The sequence below is a fragment of the Hypomesus nipponensis genome, chromosome 12 (genome assembly GCF_054491055.1).
Source record: "Hypomesus nipponensis isolate SF chromosome 12, ASM5449105v1, whole genome shotgun sequence".
NCBI lineage: Eukaryota > Metazoa > Chordata > Actinopteri > Osmeriformes > Osmeridae > Hypomesus > Hypomesus nipponensis.
Window position 1 is genome coordinate 1,986,020 of NC_140372.1, and position 19,669 is coordinate 2,005,688.

General features: G+C 49.1%; 1 protein-coding gene across 1 annotated transcript in view; it reads left to right on the plus strand.

Moving 5' to 3' along the window:
- The window catches only part of slc4a10a (solute carrier family 4 member 10a), a 27,859-nt gene continuing 8,190 nt past the window's right edge, over positions 1-19,669 (plus strand). The window contains exons 1-14 of the mRNA XM_084668286.1: positions 1-270; positions 2,851-2,880; positions 10,868-10,949; positions 12,182-12,325; positions 12,621-12,762; positions 13,025-13,185; positions 13,369-13,557; positions 14,780-14,868; positions 15,226-15,383; positions 15,603-15,690; positions 15,803-15,949; positions 16,854-16,954; positions 18,382-18,556; positions 19,470-19,603. Coding sequence (XP_084524412.1) covers positions 223-270; positions 2,851-2,880; positions 10,868-10,949; positions 12,182-12,325; positions 12,621-12,762; positions 13,025-13,185; positions 13,369-13,557; positions 14,780-14,868; positions 15,226-15,383; positions 15,603-15,690; positions 15,803-15,949; positions 16,854-16,954; positions 18,382-18,556; positions 19,470-19,603 — 1,688 coding nt within the window. The 5' untranslated portion in view covers positions 1-222. The remainder of the gene's footprint in view (positions 271-2,850; positions 2,881-10,867; positions 10,950-12,181; positions 12,326-12,620; positions 12,763-13,024; positions 13,186-13,368; positions 13,558-14,779; positions 14,869-15,225; positions 15,384-15,602; positions 15,691-15,802; positions 15,950-16,853; positions 16,955-18,381; positions 18,557-19,469; positions 19,604-19,669) is intronic.

Sequence of the window (19,669 nt, forward strand, 5' to 3'; positions counted from 1 at the left end):
AACGTAAATTGCAAGATCCCAGCTTGAACGTGTGAATGGGGAGTTCCTCTCCTCAACGTTTACACTATGTAGGACACAGCCATGATGCTTACTTCGATTTTGAAAAAAAATAAAAATAACTAACAGATTTACGTGAGAAAGATCACCTGCCATAGCCAGCATAACGGGAGAACATAACGGGAGGAGCACAGCACAACTGCAGGCTACCGAGTGACGAGAAAGATGGACATAACAGACCAAGGAGCCCAGATGGAGCCGCTACTACCGACGGTAAGGATGCTTATCATTTGAATAGGATGCCTATACAAAATTGTAATGAAATCGGTATTTTGGTGGATGCGCAAATTAGTTTCCTTGTCGCCTAGGTATATAGAGTGTAAGATATGGTGTGATTCATATGACTCATTAACTATGACCCATAAACAATTAAGCTCAATCAATTCGCTCACATCATATTTCAAAATTACAAACAGCATTTCAAAGCGATAAACGTCGCAGTATTGTGTCTCGGTAGTACCTATGTCACGGTCGGCCTATTATTATTTTATTTGAAAGACAATGGTTTTATGTTCAAGATGGGGCCACGCGACGTCTTGCGCACTCTAGGCTAGACTGCACCGGAGTTTCTCCCCTGTTTAAGGTCTGCCATATTGGCTCTTTCATAATTGCCAAGTAGCCCAAGCTTAATGTAAATGTATGGACATACTTTTACACACCTCACAAAGACCCCCACAAGACCGTTACATTTTTTATAAGGCACAGTGGACTAATAATTACATTATAATTATATAGACCTAACTATCCAAGTCAGATCTCAATGATCTATAATCGTCAGCTGTCAATTATACTTCGACGCTGATTGGAATTCCATTGCGTCATTCGAGACGCCGTTCTGAAAGGCGTTCCAGCGGGAGGCTGAGATTGCAACAACTAATGAGAAATGGTCTCTCTGCCGGGTGAACAGTCATCTAATTTGAGCTTCATGCTGACAACGGACTCATGTCGACGCCGACTGTACTACATTAGCGCCCAGGCCCGGTCTAGCTTTCTTTCGCCTCTCTCGATGCTGACCGCACTTGAAAGAAACTTGTTGAATTACCAGTTCGATCTGTGCCTGTCCCTTCTTATTACCATATAAGCGGTAAACTGCTGAGTAAGGAAAAAAGGAGCCCATTTGAAATTTTAAAAATAAATCCATAGCCTACTGTGTTTTCTAAAATACTGTCTGTTTGAAAACTATTAAACACAGTTCAGTTTTACCTGACTGGCCTCACATTCAAGTCTTACATAGACATAATCCTACTTATTTTTTTGGAATTGTTTCGTACCTTGGTTTATATCGCAAACATTGGCCCAACACTAACTTTAACGTTGACGTACGCAAGCGCTGCAGTTTGACAGGTAGGATAGAATTCGATAGGTCGAATAATGTTTGGCCACCGGTTGTACAATCCAGATTAATATTCGTGTCCGACGCGGCGGTTCGGACCAATCAGTATGCAGGTGGTGTGTTGAGAAACGGCAGCCACACAGAAAGTCAGGACTGGGGGGGGCGGGGCGGGGGCGTTTCATTTAACCGTGTTTCATTTAACTGCTGTCCTAAATAGAAGTCTACAACAAGACAGTCTCTGATTGTCTCGAAATATGGCCCAACAGTTCATATAAGTACTGCATTTAACATGTTATTCATTTCCCCGTCGCTTTGTTCAAATCATGACTACAAAGTAGGCTACAGCAGAAGATCAAGGATCAGTAGTGCATTGTTCCAACAGTATTTCGATGGTCAGACTCCAGGCGCTATATCCTACCTACAGAGTTAATCGCCGAACTGCCTACCTATAGGACAGCGATCTTTTTTGAGGTTTGGTAGAGGGACAATACAGACAACCGACTTTAAGAAGACTATCCTACAGTACCTATAGGAAGGATTTTACGACTGCTTTTCTGCTCTGTGCAATGCGGTTAGCGTGTGGTTGTACAGTCAATCATTCCATCCTCACTCGCATGTGCTGCATCCTAATGCGTTGTCATGGTTATCTAGGGGATGTGCGATGGAATGTGAGGTGAACATAAACAATGTCAGTGGATAAAGCCTATGTGTTGTAAACATTTGATTTGTAGGGTGAGGGTTTGTCGGCTACCATCTATGGCAGAGGTCTTCAACCCTGGTCCTCAGGGACCCCCTGTCCTGCACGTTTTAGATGTTTCCCTGTTCCAACACACCTGATTCAAATGAATGGGTCGTTATCTGCATATGCAGAAGCCTGTTAACGACCATTCATTTGAATCAGGTGTGTTGGAGCAGGGAAACATCTAAAACGTGCAGGACAGGGGGTCCCTGCGGACCAGGGTTGAAGACCTCTGATCTATGGAACCAAATCAGTGACAATGTTTGAAATTGTAAAAGGCATTGAATAGGCCTATACTTAATATTGACATACCCCACCGAATTTGTTGGTTTTAAATTCTCCTCTTTAAAATGAAAAATATTCTAATTTCAGTTAGGCTTATATTTGAATTTCTGAATCTTGAATTTTTGGATCAGATTTGTTTTTTGTGCTTGCACTGAAATACATTTATATTTCTATTTTGAAGAGGTGAAAAGCCTTTTAAATGATTATCTTTTTAACCAGAGCACCATCGGATGATATTTATTTTTGTTTCTCACAGAAGCGTATAGTTTTGTTTTGACAAATCCCCTTTGACAATATTTAAGTGCTATAATATTGTTTTAGTGTTGCAGATATGTTTCTGTAGGCTCCTTTGACCTGGAGACCTTGAAAGACTGCAGAGCGATGTGGTTCTCATTACTAGAACCCATGCACTGATGTCTGTTCTTCTGTTTTACAGGAACAAAGTTCCCAAGGGGACAAGTCAGTGGTAAGTACTTCTGTTATTTCCCCCCAAATCGACTCCCTTTCGCTTGAAGGACTTTTAACCTCTGCTATCAGTCAAGTTGATGGATAAATATCAGTTTCTGAATCAGACAACCTGTGCCAGTTAATCTGATGTTCTCTCAAGAGTGTGGATCTAATTTCTAAAAGGAGCAGGTGGCCTATTTTCAAGCCTGAGTTGGAATGTGTTTGTTTTGTGGAACGAGCTGGAGGGATGGGAGAGAGAGATGCGTCGTGTTCGGTGTTAAGGTGCAGATCTGATGTTATCAGATGCAAGTGTTTATTTTGTTTGAGAGGTGACAAAAGTGTATGAGAAACAACAAACCACAATGCACAGGGTTATGCACGGCAATCTAAAACAGCTGGGGTTACGACAGCAAGTAAAGTAACTCGGGGATGCAAAAGTACTAATAAAAATATTAGACACTCTTGATTTGACTCATCTAGCACAGGTCCATCATGTCTGAACATAGTTTTATTGGGAACCTTCACAAGCCATGTTAACAACATCCAGAGAGTTCCACTTAAGAGAGTGTTCTCCTATTGTGACGGTTCTCGTGGTTCTAGAATGCCCCTGTGTTCTGAGGACACATGGGCGTGTGGCTGGGGACAGGCCAGCCTGGACAGTCTGGACGTGGTTAGAGCAGGACTGCTCCCAAGGACACCTTGTTCCTGGACTAGAGGGAGATGTCTGTCCTGCTGAGTGGGCCGATGGCTGTGAAATATCTCTGCCTCTGGCCCGTGTGTGTGTGTGTTCATCTGTGTGTGTAGGGCAGGGGGCTGGGGGCTGGGGGCTGGGGGGGGGGGGATGGAGAGAAGGAAGAAGAGACAGGAGTGAGGGAGTGAGAAGGGAGAGGGGAACGAAAGCTGTGTGAATAAGAGAGATGAAGCAAGAGAGAGAGGGGTGTGAAAGACAGATGGAGAGAGAGAGAGAGAGAGAGAGAGAGAGAGAGAGAGAGAGAGAGAGAGAGAGAGAGAGAGAGAGAGAGAGAGAGAGAGAGAGAGAGAGAGAGAGAGAGAGAGAGAGAGAGAGAGAGAGAGAGAGAGAGAGAGAGAGAGAGAGAGAGAGAGAGAGAGAGAGAGAGAGAGAGGGGAAGGAATGCATGCTGTGTATGAGAGTGTTATGGTAAGAGAGAGAGATGGAGAGTGTAGTTGAAGCTTATCAGTGCTTCTCAAAGTGTTTATCTCAAGTCGAGTTCTTCTATCTTATCCCAGGCAGGCTGTTAGACATGAGGAGAGGGACTGAGAGACAGTACTGCTGTTAATCAGTAGTGTAGCAAGAGAAGCATACTCTTTGTAGCGCTGTCTATTTTTAGCCCTGCATGTCCTGCTGACGCTGCAGAGAGGCAGCTCTGCATCTGCCTCAGGTGAGGGCTGGATCAGAGGTAAGGCTGCGGACATCAAAGCGTCCAGCATCTCCGAGTTCAGCCGCTCCGCCTCGCGTTCCGTCGTAACACGGGCTTCCAGCGTGGAACCCTCCGGATGAACCCGCCCACCCCCCACCCTGGCGCCCGGAGCAAGGAGGAGGAGGAGGAGGAAGCTAGCTGGTTTGGTTTCCCGTGACTTAGACGGGAGCCTCCCTTTGAAAACAGAGCCCGAGCCCTGCACAGCACCCGTGATGTCAGCGCGCTAATCTCACCAGGGGATTGGTGGATGGAGGCTTGTCAGGAACATCGGAGGCTGTCTGGATGAGAGCCCCGGCCAGGCTGAGCCCAGAGCTGCTCTACGCAGACCAGAGAGAGGACCCTCCGCCTGGGTGACAAGCAGGAGAAGGCTCCACCAGGAGAAAACCTCCGTCCGAAGGTCAGAGAGAGGAGACAGACAGATATCCGAGGGACTAGGGGCCTTGTGCCTCCACCTCTCAGCGTTCAGCTACCCCGGAGCAGGGAGCAGGGACTGGAACATGCTCGCTGGTAGTCCGGACCCCCAGAATGGCTTCATCTGTCAGGTATGCTGAGATCAGTCTGAGGAAGGCAGCAGACCTGATGCTCTCTCGTGCGTGTTTGTGCGGTCGAGTTTCCACATCGGGCTCCTTAAAAGGGTCAGACATCTAGTTTTATACAACAGCTGGGGCCCGGTTTGAATGATGGATCTGCTGTGGAGGGTTGTGATGGGACAGACACTCTGCTGTCAAGATGGGACTCATACAGGTCCAGAAACACAGTTGTATCTCCATCGTTTCCTGAAGGAGTCTGAGCCCTGATGGGGCTTAGAGGATACTCAGTGCCTGTGTCCTGGGCAGTCTGGTAGCGTAGATGGGGGTTATGTTGACTGTTTACGATGCTGGTGTGGAGGGTTATGTGTGTGTGGTGCTTGTCTAGAGGGTTATGTGTGTGTTTGTGATGCTAGCCCAGGGCTGATCTGGAAGGTTCTGATCAGGGAATCATGCCAGATGGACTTTCATTCTCTCAGCTTAAAACCTGCTGCTTTCAACCCATTGATCTTTGAGCGAGGCGAAGGGTAAACAAGTGTGTAGTTTGTGTGGGATGTTTGTGTGCTGTGCATCTGTGTTTGTATGGTGAGTGTGTGTTTGTGTTTTGTGTGTTTGTGTTGTGTGTGTGTGTGTGTGTCTTTTCGGGCTAGACGTAGATGGGTTATGTCATAGAGGCACAGACACAATGTGTCTTCTGTGTGGAGTCCTTCCTCCTTCTATCTCCCATCTTCTTTTCGTGGTGCTGAGGCTGATCCTGCAGCCATCGCCACGGTAACCACAGCCATCTGCAGGGATCAGAGCCTCGACCAACCAATCGCGCGGCTCCCCCCTCCCCTGCTAATCCGCCCCTTGCCCGCTGGTATCTGGAGCTATAGAATGAGCCCATTGCCCAATCTGTGACAGACAGATTTACGGCAAATCTCCCATACTCTGAAGATGCTGAGCCACATGGAATGTGGTGCCATGACGAGCTCAACCCTGGCCCGACCCAGCGGACCTCTGCACATCTGCTCCTAATGGCATGTGATTTAAAGGTACGGTATGACTTAGACTGGATATCGTATGAACGTAAACACAATCAACCCTGCGGTTCCGTGCGTCAGAGAATCCCCCGAGAGGCACAGGGAGGGGGCTGGACGCAGAGGCAGAGGAGCCTGTCTCTGAGAAGTCTTCTGGAAGCATGTGGTGAGGATGGTTCTCTCTACGATAACAGAACTTGAGCTCGACCCACCTTTACGTCAACATCGGAGACCTGGGTTGTGTTTATTGTTCCTCTGACTGGAGAAACAGTTCCTGCTAGCGCTGTCAGTCAGCCCTGCCATCTCCCACTCGCTGGAGTCATGGGCTGGAAACAAAGACATTTTACGAAGATGTAATATTAAACAAATAGCTCAGTGGTAGAACATGGGGATGGGTATAGCTCAGTGGTAGAGCATGGGGATGGGTATAGCTCAGTGGTAGAGCATGGGGATGGGTATAGCTCAGTGGTAGAGCATGGGGATGGGTATAGCTCAGTAGTAGTGCATGGGGATGGGTATAGCTCAGTGGTAGAGCATTTTTTACTACAGATCAAGAGGTCACATGTTTGAATCTCTTGTATATCACTTTAGATGAGAGCATCTGCTAAATAAACCTAATAATGCTGTCAAGGTAGAGAGCTCGACCTTCACCTGGATGGTGAACACCTTCCTGTTGTCTGATCAGACTACATAAAACCCCACCCACATCAGACAGGCATGGGCTTCTTGCAGTTTGAGGTCTGGCCTGGTTCCAGTATGAATCAATAATGGATGTTGATCCATCTGTAGATCCTGTGATGGGGATGCTGGTGATGGGGGGACAGGGATGGTGCTGCAGAAGAGCTGGCGGTCATGACGACTGTCTGGTGTATTGATTTCTAGGTCTCAGCAGATAGTTGTAGAGGGCTCTATGGCACCTGCACGTTGCTGTTGAGAGGAACGCAAACAATTGACCTGGAGTACAACATGCAGCACAGGTGACACGCAGTTGTGTTTTACTGTGAGGGGCAGAAGAGCAGGACTCACAGTCAGGGAGAGGTGTGTGTGTGTGTGTGTGTGTCTGAGTGTGTGTGTGTCTGAGTGTGTGTGTGTCTGAGTGTGTGTGTGTCTGAGCGTGTGTGTGTCTGAGTGTGTGTTAATCCAGGTATGTCATCTCCCCAGCTCCTTCCTCCTCTCCTTAGTGGTTACAGACAGCAGTGATGATCTGGGTCATCGTCCTCTCGTCCCTTGGGCCCCCTACAGTCCTGTCCCAACCAGGCCTCATCACCAGGAGTGGTTTCACTACGGACAAATGAATCGCCTGGATCACTCTCTGGGCCACTGTGTGTGTGTGTGTGTGTGATTTGGGGCAGTGTTGCATGGATGGATGAGGGATTGAAAAGCACCACCTGGAAACTGGAACTGTTCTCTGTCAGATTCTAGGCCACCTGCTCTGCTCCTGGTGAATGTTTTAATCCTTTTGGGGATTTCAGTCTTGGAGGATTTTGTTGTTCTACTGTTTTTGTTTTGTTGCTGCTGGGGGAAATAGAACATGGTGGAATGTAGACACTGAAGGGGAGTGAAAAGAGAGACGGAATCTTGAGTGAATAGCACGCGTTAGCACTGTCTGGAATGAGCCAACGTGCGGTCTTTCAGTTAGGATATATCTATAGATATATTAATGATATATATATATATATAGAGAGAGAGATATGTAAATGATATATATATATATATATACATGATATTATCTATAGATATATTAATGATATATATATATATATATATAGATATGTAAATGATATATATATATATATATAAATGATATTATCTATAGATATATAAATTATATATATATATATATATATATATATATAGATATGTAAATGATATATATAAATGATATTATCTATAGATATATAAATTATATATATATATATATATATATATACATTTTATATATATAGATATATAAATTATATATAATTGAAAGCCCTTGTTTAAGTTCAGATACAACCTCACCCCATACATCTCCAGAACCATGAAGTGGATTGGAGTCTTTCAGGATTAAAAGGCAATTGTGTTTTAAGCTTGTGTCCTGCAATGTGTGTGTGTGTGTGTGTGTGTGTGTGTGTGTGGGATATCTGCTAAATGGATATCATGGGACTGAACTCTGTTTCTTCTGTTCTGCTTGTGTGTTCGGATGCCATGAGGAATGACACAATCCCAATGTCAGCCCACCCCTCCAAGGTCAACATGGTGCTCCTCTCCTCCAATCACAGAACAGGCTCTGCAGGTTCCATGATCCAGTCCTCCAATCACAGAGCAGGTTTCTCCAGGTTGCCCCTCCCAGGATGCTATCTCCTGAAGCCTGCTGCCTACACAGCTAGACATGTTAGCATATGCCCTGTGTTCATGTCTCTGGGAGCCAGTTTGCTTATGACTGTGTGTGTGTGTCTAGTGTCACCCCTCCTCCACCTCCTCAAGCGTTGAGCAGAGTCACATGACCCTGGTTAGTAGCAGAAGTGCATGCTGGGATCTGGTTTCATCCTGTATTTCCGAACAGAAGAAAGGTATAATGTTAGATGCCCCCTTAAAATCTGATTCCAGGTCAGATTTTGTGATATGCTGTGCTATGGTGAAGGGCAGGATTTGGGGAGATTAATCTGATCACAGATTACTGTGCTGTAATGAAAGGATGTGTACTGGAGGCTGTCCCTTGCCTAGTCTTGGTTTGGATGCCGACCCCTGGTCTATAAATAGACACAGAAAACCACAGGCAGAAGTTCAGTCTCATTTGTCGCCCCAGATGTACTGTATTATTTAGGGTGCTTCAGTTTTCATGCTGTGACTGCATTGGCAAGAGAACAATGTTCACATCAAAGATGTGCAGTTACATTGTGTCACTGACAGCAGTTCCACTTCCACAGTATTCTGAAAATGACATGACATTTGATTCTGGTTTTGACCAGTTTTGTTTCAGCAAATCAGGGCCGGATGAAAAGCGATTTTGTGATGTTCACTGTGTGTGTGTGTGTGTGTGCGTGTGTGTGAGACAGCACTGTATGTCTCAGGGAATGCAAGGCAGCTGTGTGTGTGTGTGTGTGTGTGAGAGAGAGCACGGTATGTCTCAGGGAATGCAAGGCAGCTGTGTGTGTGTGTGTGTGTGTGTGTGTGAGAGAGCTCTAATGATATTACAGAGGCTGAGGGCCTTTCCTAGGAGTCTGTCCCCCCTCCACCCCCCCTCACCCTCCCTTCCTCCATCTCCCACCCTCCACCTCCCACCCCCCCTCACCCTCCCTTCCTCCATCTCCCACCCTCCACCTCCCACCCCTCCTCTATCTCTCCCATATCTGGTATGACAAATCAAATCAAATCAAATGTATTTGTATAGCCCTTTTTACACGCAAGCATGTCACAGAGGGCTTCACATACGCCCATAGAACTGCCCCTCAACCAACCTAAACCCTCAAGGACACTGCAGGCAGAAGCAGTCTCCACCCTGTAGGGCCTCAGGTGAGGGCTGTAGCAGGCTGGTACGCTAATATGGTACCGTTGTTTGTGGCAGCCAAACATTGTGCTGTGTTGATTGTGTCCAACTATATGACATGGACTGTGATGGGGGTTTGAGATATAAAATGGCATACCACCTAGGTTGTGCATATATGCAAGGTGACGCACAGCGATAATAAGAATGAGGTGAACATCCTGAGTCTTTGACCAGTTATCTCAGGCCATTTATCTGAACGCTACAGTTTGGTCCAACTTCTAGGATTCTGTGTATTTTTTGTAATTATGTTAAGTGCCAACAACATGTAGGCCCAGGCCGATTACATCGTCAAACGAATACAATATGGAGAAGGGTAAGCACCCAGCACGGTTCAGATTTACTGATTTGACAGCGACGGGTTTGTGGTTTGAGATTATTATGAATTAATTTTGATGGTGTGAGAAGGGCCTTTGTGGTATGCTTTAGGCGATTACAGACGGCGTCGTGCCAAGGACCAGCATTAGCTAGCGTTGAGCGACAGCCTTCACAATCATATTACACAGACTCAGCACAAGCACAGAGGGAAAGGCACCGATAAAATGATGATGGAAGGTATAGAGTGGCAAATTAAAGATATATTTCACATTGGATCGATCTTTACAAGTTCAAAAGCCCAGAGACACTCACAAAGTAGGCATGGCTTCGTTTATTTGCGTGGTCACACGTTTGGACAGAAAGTCGAGTCATGAAACCTAACGCAGAGAGCATCTCCATTAGGCTACTGTAGAGCTAACTGGCGTCTTAGTAAGTAAGAGTCGTACTATCGTACAGTAAGCATCCGTTCCGCTGTTTTACCGAGCGTCTACTGAATGCACAATTTCCCCCCAGCTGTAGAGGTAAAAGCTAGCCCGAAAATCTGACCCAGATCATCCTCAACACATGGGAGCGTTTCTGGAATCTGCCAGCCACTCGGAGAAAACAAAGGAGGCTGGCGGAGTTAGTGGGCCACGCTGGTTACCGTGGCGACTGTCTTGCCGAGTTATCCTCACGTAACTTGTGTTTATTTCCGGAAACGTCTCTGACGAGCTCCTCCGCCAAGACAGAGCCAGGGGGAGCTTACGTAACATCGGGATGCTCCTGATTACGTGCGTGCGGCGTTGGGAACGGGAAGTGTGACCTTGGCATGTTGAATGGTCACGACTGTACTAGCCACAGTTCCCTCTTTAAAGCGAGGCCTAGAGAAACGCTGTCCTTGATAAGTACTGCATCATTACTGAGCTCCAGTATGCATGTGTGGTGAGGTTGATGGTGTGGAGGATGACTTCAGTGGTGTGTGTGTGTGTCCTTGGGGTCCCTATAAGACGTTGTATGACTGTGTGTGTGTCCTACGCATGGCCTGTGCTTCCTATAGGCGACATAGGTATTGGTGATAAATCTTGCCGAGGGCACCAAATGTGCGAGGACCGGCACTGGTCTTCAGGGTCTTTATGAGTCTTGTGTGTGTGTGTGTTGGTACAGAAATGTGTGACTGTCTCTTGTCTTTCCCCTCCAGAGGACGGATGAGGAGGCGGTGGTGGATCGTGGGGGCACGCGCTCCATGCTCAACACCAACTTTGAGAAGGAGGAGCTGGAAGGTAAGACTCCATCGCTGCCTCCACAAATGCTGCCACTCTCATGCTCGGTGTTGCCATGGCAAACCCTCAGGACGCCGCCATGGAAACGTCAATAGAGAATTGGCAGAGAGAGGGAGAGAAGAATCCTTCCCAGCGAACATGCACGCACACACACACACACACACACGCACATAGATGTGTGTTTTTGTGTAGGTGTAGGGAATCAAAACTAAACCACCACACACACTCCATATGTTCCAGGTATGGGCTTTTTAAAAGGAATGGAACACACCCTCAGGGAGGTGGAGCTCTATGACTTCAGCATGTGCACAGGACTTGGGAGATGTTCCAGTTTAACACAATGCCTCTCATCTTGGGTCCTTGCCATTTTTAGACTGGCACATTCCCCGCTACCTGTAGTTTTGTTACTGTGAGAACTCAGATCCGGTTCGGCTTTCTTTTCCGTTTTCATCACACCGACGTTGTTTCCTTGCTTTCCACATGGGTGGATTTTATCTTATTTCAAGGTTTCTGTTTCTACCCAAGAGACAAATTATTTAAAGGTTTTGCTGATATATCATTATTTTGATTTTTTTTTACACACACACACAGTTTTAAAACATGTAGTCATCTCCAGTTCATATGGAGTCAGTTCCACTGCGCTGTGCTGACGGCTCATGTCAAGCTCCAGAGATGGAGGGCTGAGTGGATGGAAGTCATCTTGTCCGAGTCAGCGCTCTCACTCAGACGAAGCTGGGGGGCAAGCCCTGGACACCAACCAGGAAGTCAGCCAGCCTTACCCTCACTGTCCCTGCCCCAACCAGGAAGTCAGCCAGCCTTACCCTCACTGTCCCTGCCCCTGCCCCAACCAGGAAGTCAGCCAGCCTTACCCTCACTGTCCCTGCCCCAACCAGGAAGTCAGCCAGCCTTACCCTCACTGTCCCTGACCCTGGGATGCACACGCACACACACACACAGACATGCTGACACACACACGCTCACACACACGCACACACACACACACACACACAGGAAACGGTGAAAGGAAGAGAATTAGAAGGATGAGGCACGGAGGGAGGGATGGAGGTCGATAGATTGAACCTCCTCCAGTTTCAGCAAGGGATAGTAATCACGACCATCCATACAGTGATCAACAACAGCACTTCCTCCCGGATGATCTGATTTCCTCAACCAGGGGGATTGTGGGTATTGTAGTTCCACAATGTTGACCGAGTGTCTGTGTTTGTGTCCAGGTCACCGGACTCTCTACATAGGAGTCCACGTCCCACTGGGCCGCCGGTCTCACCGACGCCACCGTCACCATGGTCACCGGCACAGGAAGAGGTCCAGGGAGAGAGACTCCGAGGTGGATGATGGGAGAGAGTCGCCCTCCCACAGTAAGACTAGGGGGTGTGGCCTGTCATAGGGGGTGTGGCCTGTCCTAGGGGGTGTGGCCTGTCGTAGGGGGTGTGGCCAGTACTCTGTGTCTGCGCTGGTTGATGTTGTCTTGAGTTCTTTTGTGAGGTGTGTGTGTGGTTGTTCATGGAGATGTTAAGGGTTGTTAAGATGGGGTGTATCCAAGTAATGATTGATTCATTTTCCTACTGTTTCTCCTCCCTCATTTCTTTTCATCCTTTTGCATCACATGACATCACCTCCCTTTCTCCCCGCACCGTCATCCCTCCCCTGCAGTGGACACCCCTGCCCAGAGGGTGCAGTTCCTGCTGGGGACCGAGGATGGTGACGAGGAGCACATCCCCCACGCCCTGTTCACAGAGCTGGATGAGATCTGTCTCCGCGAGGGAGAGGATGCAGAGTGGAAGGAGACCGCCAGGTAAGCGGTCATGTGACGGGCCCCTTAGCCAATCAGAGCTACTGAGGCATACGTAAGGTTCTGTCACTGCACGTTGTTTGACCGTCACTAAGTCTTTCTACTGAGCTTCTTACTTGGACTAAAAAAAAATAAAATAAAAAAAGGATTTTTACATTTTCACCTCTGGTTTTGGAACTGTTTTCTGGGACTGTTAAAGAGGAATCACACGTGTGTGTGTGTGTGTGTGTGTGGTGTGTGTGTGTGGTGTGTGTGCGTTCTCCAGGTGGCTGAAGTTTGAGGAGGATGTGGAGGACGGAGGAGAGAGGTGGAGCAAGCCCTACGTGGCCACGCTCTCCCTCCACAGCCTGTTTGAGCTGCGCAGCTGCATCCTGAACGGCACCGTGCTGCTGGACATGAGGGCCGGCTCCCTAGAGGAGATCGCAGGTACTGCAGCCCTGGACGCCCACCACAACACTGGCCTGGGTGTCCGGGGGTTAGGCCTGGTCAGGGTTAGGGTTGGGTTGGGCTTGACGATGTCCTGGACTTTGGTTTGACTGGGTTATAAAGTGTGTGTGTACGTGTGTGTACGTGTGTGTACGTGTGTGTACGTGTGTGTGTGTTCCTCAGACATGGTCCTGGACCAGCACGAGGTCTCGGGGCCCCTGGGCGAGGATGCCAGGCGTAGGATACGAGAGGCCCTGCTCAAGCAGCATCACCACCAGAACCACAAGAAGCTGGCCAATCGCATCCCTATTGTACGATCCTTTGCCGACATCGGCAAGAAGCAGTCGGAACCGCACTCCATGGACAAGAACGGTGAGGCCTGTTACATCATCAGATCAGCTGCCAATCAGACGATGTTCTTCAGTGTGTGAAATCTCCTTTAGTTGGTGTTTTGTCTATAAGTGTGCGAGTGTGTCACTGCATTCGTGATGTGTCTCATCGTGTGTTGTGTGCGTGTATACCTCTGTGTATCTGGCATGTGAACGCCTCCAGAAACCTCCTTCCTGTTGGCCTCGGAGCCGAGGGCCCCCCCCCCCAGCAGGCCCCCCAGCAGGCCCCCCCAGCAGGCCCCCCCAGCAGGCCCCCCCAGCAGGCCCCCCCAGCAGGCTCCCCTGGCTCTGGCCGCGCTGGCTCTGGCCGCGCTGGCTCTGGCCGCGCTGGCTCTGGCCGCGCTGTGTGTGTCTGGCGTGTGTTTCCCTCCCTCCCTCCCCCCTGCCTCCCCCCCGGGGCCTCCCCAGCAGAGTCCAGGCTGACCGCCTCAGTTTCCTCCAGGCTCTGGCTCAGGGCTACTCCCCTGTCCCCCTGCTGGATACAGACCAGGACGTTTACACAGGCAACTAGACACAACGCCTTCTCTGACTCTTAACACTCATGTCGCCGTCTCAAGTTCTCATGTGTAGATGATTGGATGAACTTCTGAACGTAGACACAGTATATCACGTTGCAGGATCATACCGCCGCCCTTCCACTGTTATTCAACCCAGAGATGAATCACAACCACTCCCACCCATTCATAACCTCCATCTGGATGTGTACCAGCGTTGTGGTGGCTTCTTTTCTAAAACGACTCTAACTCCCATCTGTTTGACTACACTCACCCTGTGTTTTTAGTCTGATCATAGCTCTCACATTGATTCAGACCTGGGACAGTTGCACTGATTCATTGTGAGAAATATGGCGCGAATGACACCAGTTTACTGGTTTGGTAAATAAGGTAATGGGTCGCAAGTTCAATCTTTATGCTGCTTTGAAGGAAAGTATATTTTACATAAATACATGATAGATATTGAACCTTAGAAACATTACATTTTACACGTAGTATTTCAATATATTTACACACAGTCATTGACCCAGATCTGCATCAGGTGTAGCATTGATCTCACACCAGCTGTTTGGGTGATCATGTACCAAGTCCTGCTACCTCTGGTACCTACTGTCCCTTGTTTCTCTGTCGTCCTGCTTCTCCAGCAGCCTGTCCTAACACAGACCCATGCATGTGTAACTGTGTCTGATTTCTCCTCCTGTGGTCTCCCAGGCCAGACGGTCTCTCCCCAGTCCCAGCCGGCCAGCATGGAGGTCAAGGGAGACGTGAGCAGGGAGAACAGTGCCGTGGACTTCAGCAAGGTGAGACCATCTAGCGCTGAGTAGCTAGCAAGCACAGGCTACAGGAAAGAAAGAACTGGGAGGTTCTTGCCAGATTTAGATACCAGATTTGTCGACAATATTTAATCAATATGAGATTGTACTTTTTCTTGTAGGTTACTGTATGATAGATAGTAATATTATAGATGCCCTGGTGTCAATTTCAAACCAAAAAGAATGAGCAATAATGTAACCCACATGCTTCTATAGCTTACCTCGTATGCTAACAGTAATGTGACCCACATGCTGCTGTAGCTTAGCGCGTATGCTAACAGTAATGTGACCCACATGCTGCTGTAGCTTAGCGCATGTGCTAACAGTGCTGTCCGTCTGCTGTAGATAGACCTCCACTTCATGAAGAAGATCCCGGCGGGTGCAGAGGCCTCCAACGTCCTGGTGGGGGAGCTAGAGTTCCTGGAGCGTCCTGTGGTGGCGTTCATACGCCTGGCGCCAGCCGTGCTGCTCAACGGCCTGGCTGAGGTGCCCATCACCACCAGGTACATGTTAGCATCACCACCAGGTACCTGTTAGCATCACCACCAGGTACCTGTTAGCATCATCACCAGGTACCTGTTAGCGTCACCACCAGGTACCTGTTAGCATCACCACCAGGTACACGTTAGCATCACCACCAGGTACCTGTTAGCATCACCATCATGTGTGTGTTATAAACATGTTATAACTCCTGTGTGTTCTCCATCTGTGTGATCTGTCAGGTTCCTCTTCATCTTGCTGGGGCCTCTGGGTAAGGGACCCCAGTACCATGAGATCGGACGCTCCATCGCCACGCTGATGACTGACGAGGTGGGCGGGGCTGGGGGCTGGGGGCACACTGAAGCTCAGCTTCTTAGGGCCAGAAAGGCAGACAAGGGCAATCAAGAACAGATTGAAGTGACTCTTAGTACTCCCCTCACAGGTGTTCCATGACGTGGCGTACAAAGCCAAGGACAGGAAGGATCTGGTGGCTGGTATCGATGAGTTCCTGGACCAGGTGACGGTGCTTCCTCCCGGGGAGTGGGACCCCTCCATCAGGATAGAGCCGCCCAAGAACGTGCCCTCGCAGGTCAGCCCCTCGCCCTCGCTCCCACGCCCTCGCTCCCACCCCCCCTCCCCCTCGCTCCCACCCCCCCTCCCCCTCGCTCCCACCCCCTGGGAGAGCTCACACTGGACCAGGGTTTAGAAACCAAAGTTTTAGATTATTATAGGTTAGATCATTATATTATTATACGTTAGATTATGTTTTTAAGGTTTAGATTATTTATTATCGTTTTAGATTCTTTAATAAAGGTTTACATAGGAAACTGTAAAGATGGGTAGGACCAAAGAGCTCCACTGTACCGGTACTAAGGCAGATAAACTGCTTCTCCTGATCCTGCTTCTAATCCTGCAGCTCTGCAGATGTTCCTGCGTCTAATTCAGGCCCGTGGTCGAGCGTCTGCGCTCGACTCCGATCCCAGATCCGCTGGACTCGCAGAACACTCCCCAGAGATCTGCTCTCAATCCTTTTTTACATCTGTTTATGCCCTCACTAATAGCAGCTATTCTGGGACAGGAGGAACATTCATCCATCAAATACGCTGTTCATGTTAGTCTTGGCAGAAACAACGCTGGTCTCTACAGCGTACAGTAACCCCCCTGTGTGACCCAGGTCCCTGTTCCCAGTCCTCAGGACACAGGAAGTCACTGAGCAGTCCTCAGGACACAGGAAGTCACTGAGCAGTCCTCAGGGCACAGGAAGTCACTGAGCAGTCCTCAGGACACAGGAAGTCACTGAGCAGTCCTCAGGACACAGGAAGTCACTGAGCAGTCCTCAGGACACAGGAAGTCACTGAGCAGTCCTCAGGACACAGGAAGTCACTGAGCAGTCCTCAGGGCACAGGAAGTCACTGAGCAGCCCCCAGGGCACAGGAAGAGGCAGGACTGATGTGTGGTACGGTTGATTGACTCCATGATTCTTCCCCTATCAGGAGAAGAGAAAGGTCCCCCCCCTGCCCAATGGAGTGACGGATCAGGGAGAAGCAGAGGAGTCTGAGGGCCACGGAGGACCAGAGCTGCAGCGCACTGGGAGGTGTGTGTCTCTGTGTGTCTCTCTGTGTGTGAGTCTGCGTCTCTCTCTGTGAGTCTGTGTGTCTATGTGTGACTTTCTGTGTGTCTCTCTGTGTGTGTGTGTGTGTCTGTCTGTTTGTGTCGTTGTGTCTTTGTGTGTGTCTGTGTGTATCTGTGTGTGTCTGTGTGTGTGCCACTTTCTCTCTGCTTGTCCCTTCCTCCCTTCCTCTTTGTCTCTGCCTGTCTCTGTTTCTGGCCCCCATTTCAGTCCGGTCAGTAAATCAAGCCCCCCTTTCCTCAGCAGACCAGGCCATGGGCTCCTCCCCCCTCCCCCCTCCCGCTAGATATCCATCCCCTCCCTCAAGCACATTTCCCTGAAAGTGTGTTCAGAGTCAGTGAAGCAGACTGTCCTACATGACGGCCATCTCTTATTCAGCGCTCTCAAGACCGGGTTAAGCAGCAGGTTATCCACACAGTGAATACCCCTGTGGAGCTTCATTCATTATTGATCAACAGTAGCGTTTCCGCACAACTTCACCTGCTTTGCACATGCTTAGTCTAACTCAGCGCTGAAAGAGGTGCTAACCACCTACAGTCATTGACAGAGACTGTAGCTATGTGAACATTACATACTGAAGCTGGTACAGAGGCTTTAGCTACTGTACACACCTTAATTAAACTCTTGGGCAACACTATTCCCAGACACAGTAAGTGCAGACCTAGACACTGATAAGAGGTCCAGAGTGAGGTGAGGTCCCAGGGTCTGGTCCTGGCAGTGTCGCAGTGTCTGAGCCCAGCTCTGCTATGAGCCTCCCCAGAGATGCTGAAATACCACTGAGGGGCCACGCCCCCACCGTTGCCCCGGAAACCACCTCCAGCGAGGCAGCCATGCCGCCTGCCACCAGGGGCGGGGGGGACTGGAGGCTGTCGGATGATCCATCCATCTCCCCTCCCTCCCCCTGCATCCCCCCTCCTCCCATACCTCCATCCATCTCCCCTCCATCCATCCATCCATCCCATGTTTATTTAAGCCCCCTCCATACCCTCCCCCTTTCTCTTTCTCCTCCCTCTGCTTTTCTCATACCTTTCCCTCCCTCCCTCCCTCCCTCCCTCCCTCCCTCCCTCCCTCCCTCCCTCCCTCCCTCCCTCCCTCCCTCCCTCCCTCCCTCCCTCCCTCCCTCCCTCCCTCCCTCCCTCCCTCCCTCCCTCCCTCCCTCCCTCCCTCCCTCCCTCCCTCCCTCCCTCCCTCCCTCCCTCCCTCCCTCCCTCCCTCCCTCCCTCCCTAGTTAATGCAGTATTCATGTGAGCTCAATGAGAAATCAGCGATGTGTGCATACACACCATCTAACCATCCGTGTGTATCATATCCTGTCTGTGCGTGTCACTTCCTGAGTGTTGAACCGTGCAGTCACACCACCTCACATGTCCTTGTGTGTTTGTTACCTCCAGGTTTTTTGGGGGCTTCTTCATGGACATCAAGCGCAAGGCCCCCCACTACCTGTCTGACTACAAAGATGCAGTGAGCCTGCAGTGTCTGGCCTCCTTCCTGTTCCTCTACTGCGCCTGCATGTCCCCTGTCATCACCTTTGGGGGGCTCCTGGGGGAGGCCACGGAGGGACGCGTAGTAAGTCGAGACAAGTACACCTTCCTGTAGAGCAGTCACGGCAGTCACCCCCCCCCCACACACACACACACATAACTTTGAAAACCATTCTACAAAGACTCTTCATCAGTATTAGACGGTCCAGCATGATCCAGTATGATGCAGTATGGTCCAGTATGATGCTGTACGATCCAGTATGATCCAGTATGATGCAGTATGGTCCAGTATGATCCAGTATGATGCAGTATGATGCAGTATGGTCCAGTATGATGCAGTATGATGCAGTATGGTCCAGTATGATCCAGTATGGTCCAGTATGATCCAGTATGATGCAGTATGATCCAGTATGATCCAGTATGATGCAGTATGGTCCAGTATGATGCAGTATGGTCCAGTATGATGCAGTATGATGCAGTATGGTCCAGTATGATCCAGTATGATGCAGTATGGTCCAGTATGATCCAGTATGATGCAGTATGATCCAGTATGATCCAGTATGATGCAGTATGGTCCAGTATGTTCCAGTATGATGCAGTATGATCCAGTATGATGCAGTATGGTCCAGTATGATGCAGTATGATCCAGTATGATGCAGTATGATGCAGTATGGTCCAGTATGATGCAGTATGATGCAGTATGGTCCAGTATGATCCAGTATGATCCAGTATGATGCAGTATGATGCAGTATGATCCAGTATGATGCAGTATGGTCCAGTATGATGCAGTATGGTCCAGTATGATCCAGTATGATGCAGTATGGTCCAGTATGATGCAGTATGGTCCAGTATGATGCAGTATGGTCCAGTATGGTCCAGTATGATGCAGTATGGTCCAGTATGATGCAGTATGGTCCAGTATGGTCCAGTATGATGCAGTATGGTCCAGTATGGTCCAGTATGATGCAGTATGGTCTGTTTGTGATCTGCTCCTCCAGAGTGCCATCGAGTCCCTGTTCGGAGCCTCCATGACAGGTATCGCCTACTCCCTGTTCGCCGGCCAGCCTCTCACCATCCTGGGGAGCACAGGACCTGTCCTGGTGTTTGAGAAGATCCTCTTCAAGTTCTGCAAGTAGGTCCCTGAAACAGTACTCAGAGACTGCACCTGTTAGAGTACACTGATGCTACACCTGTTAGA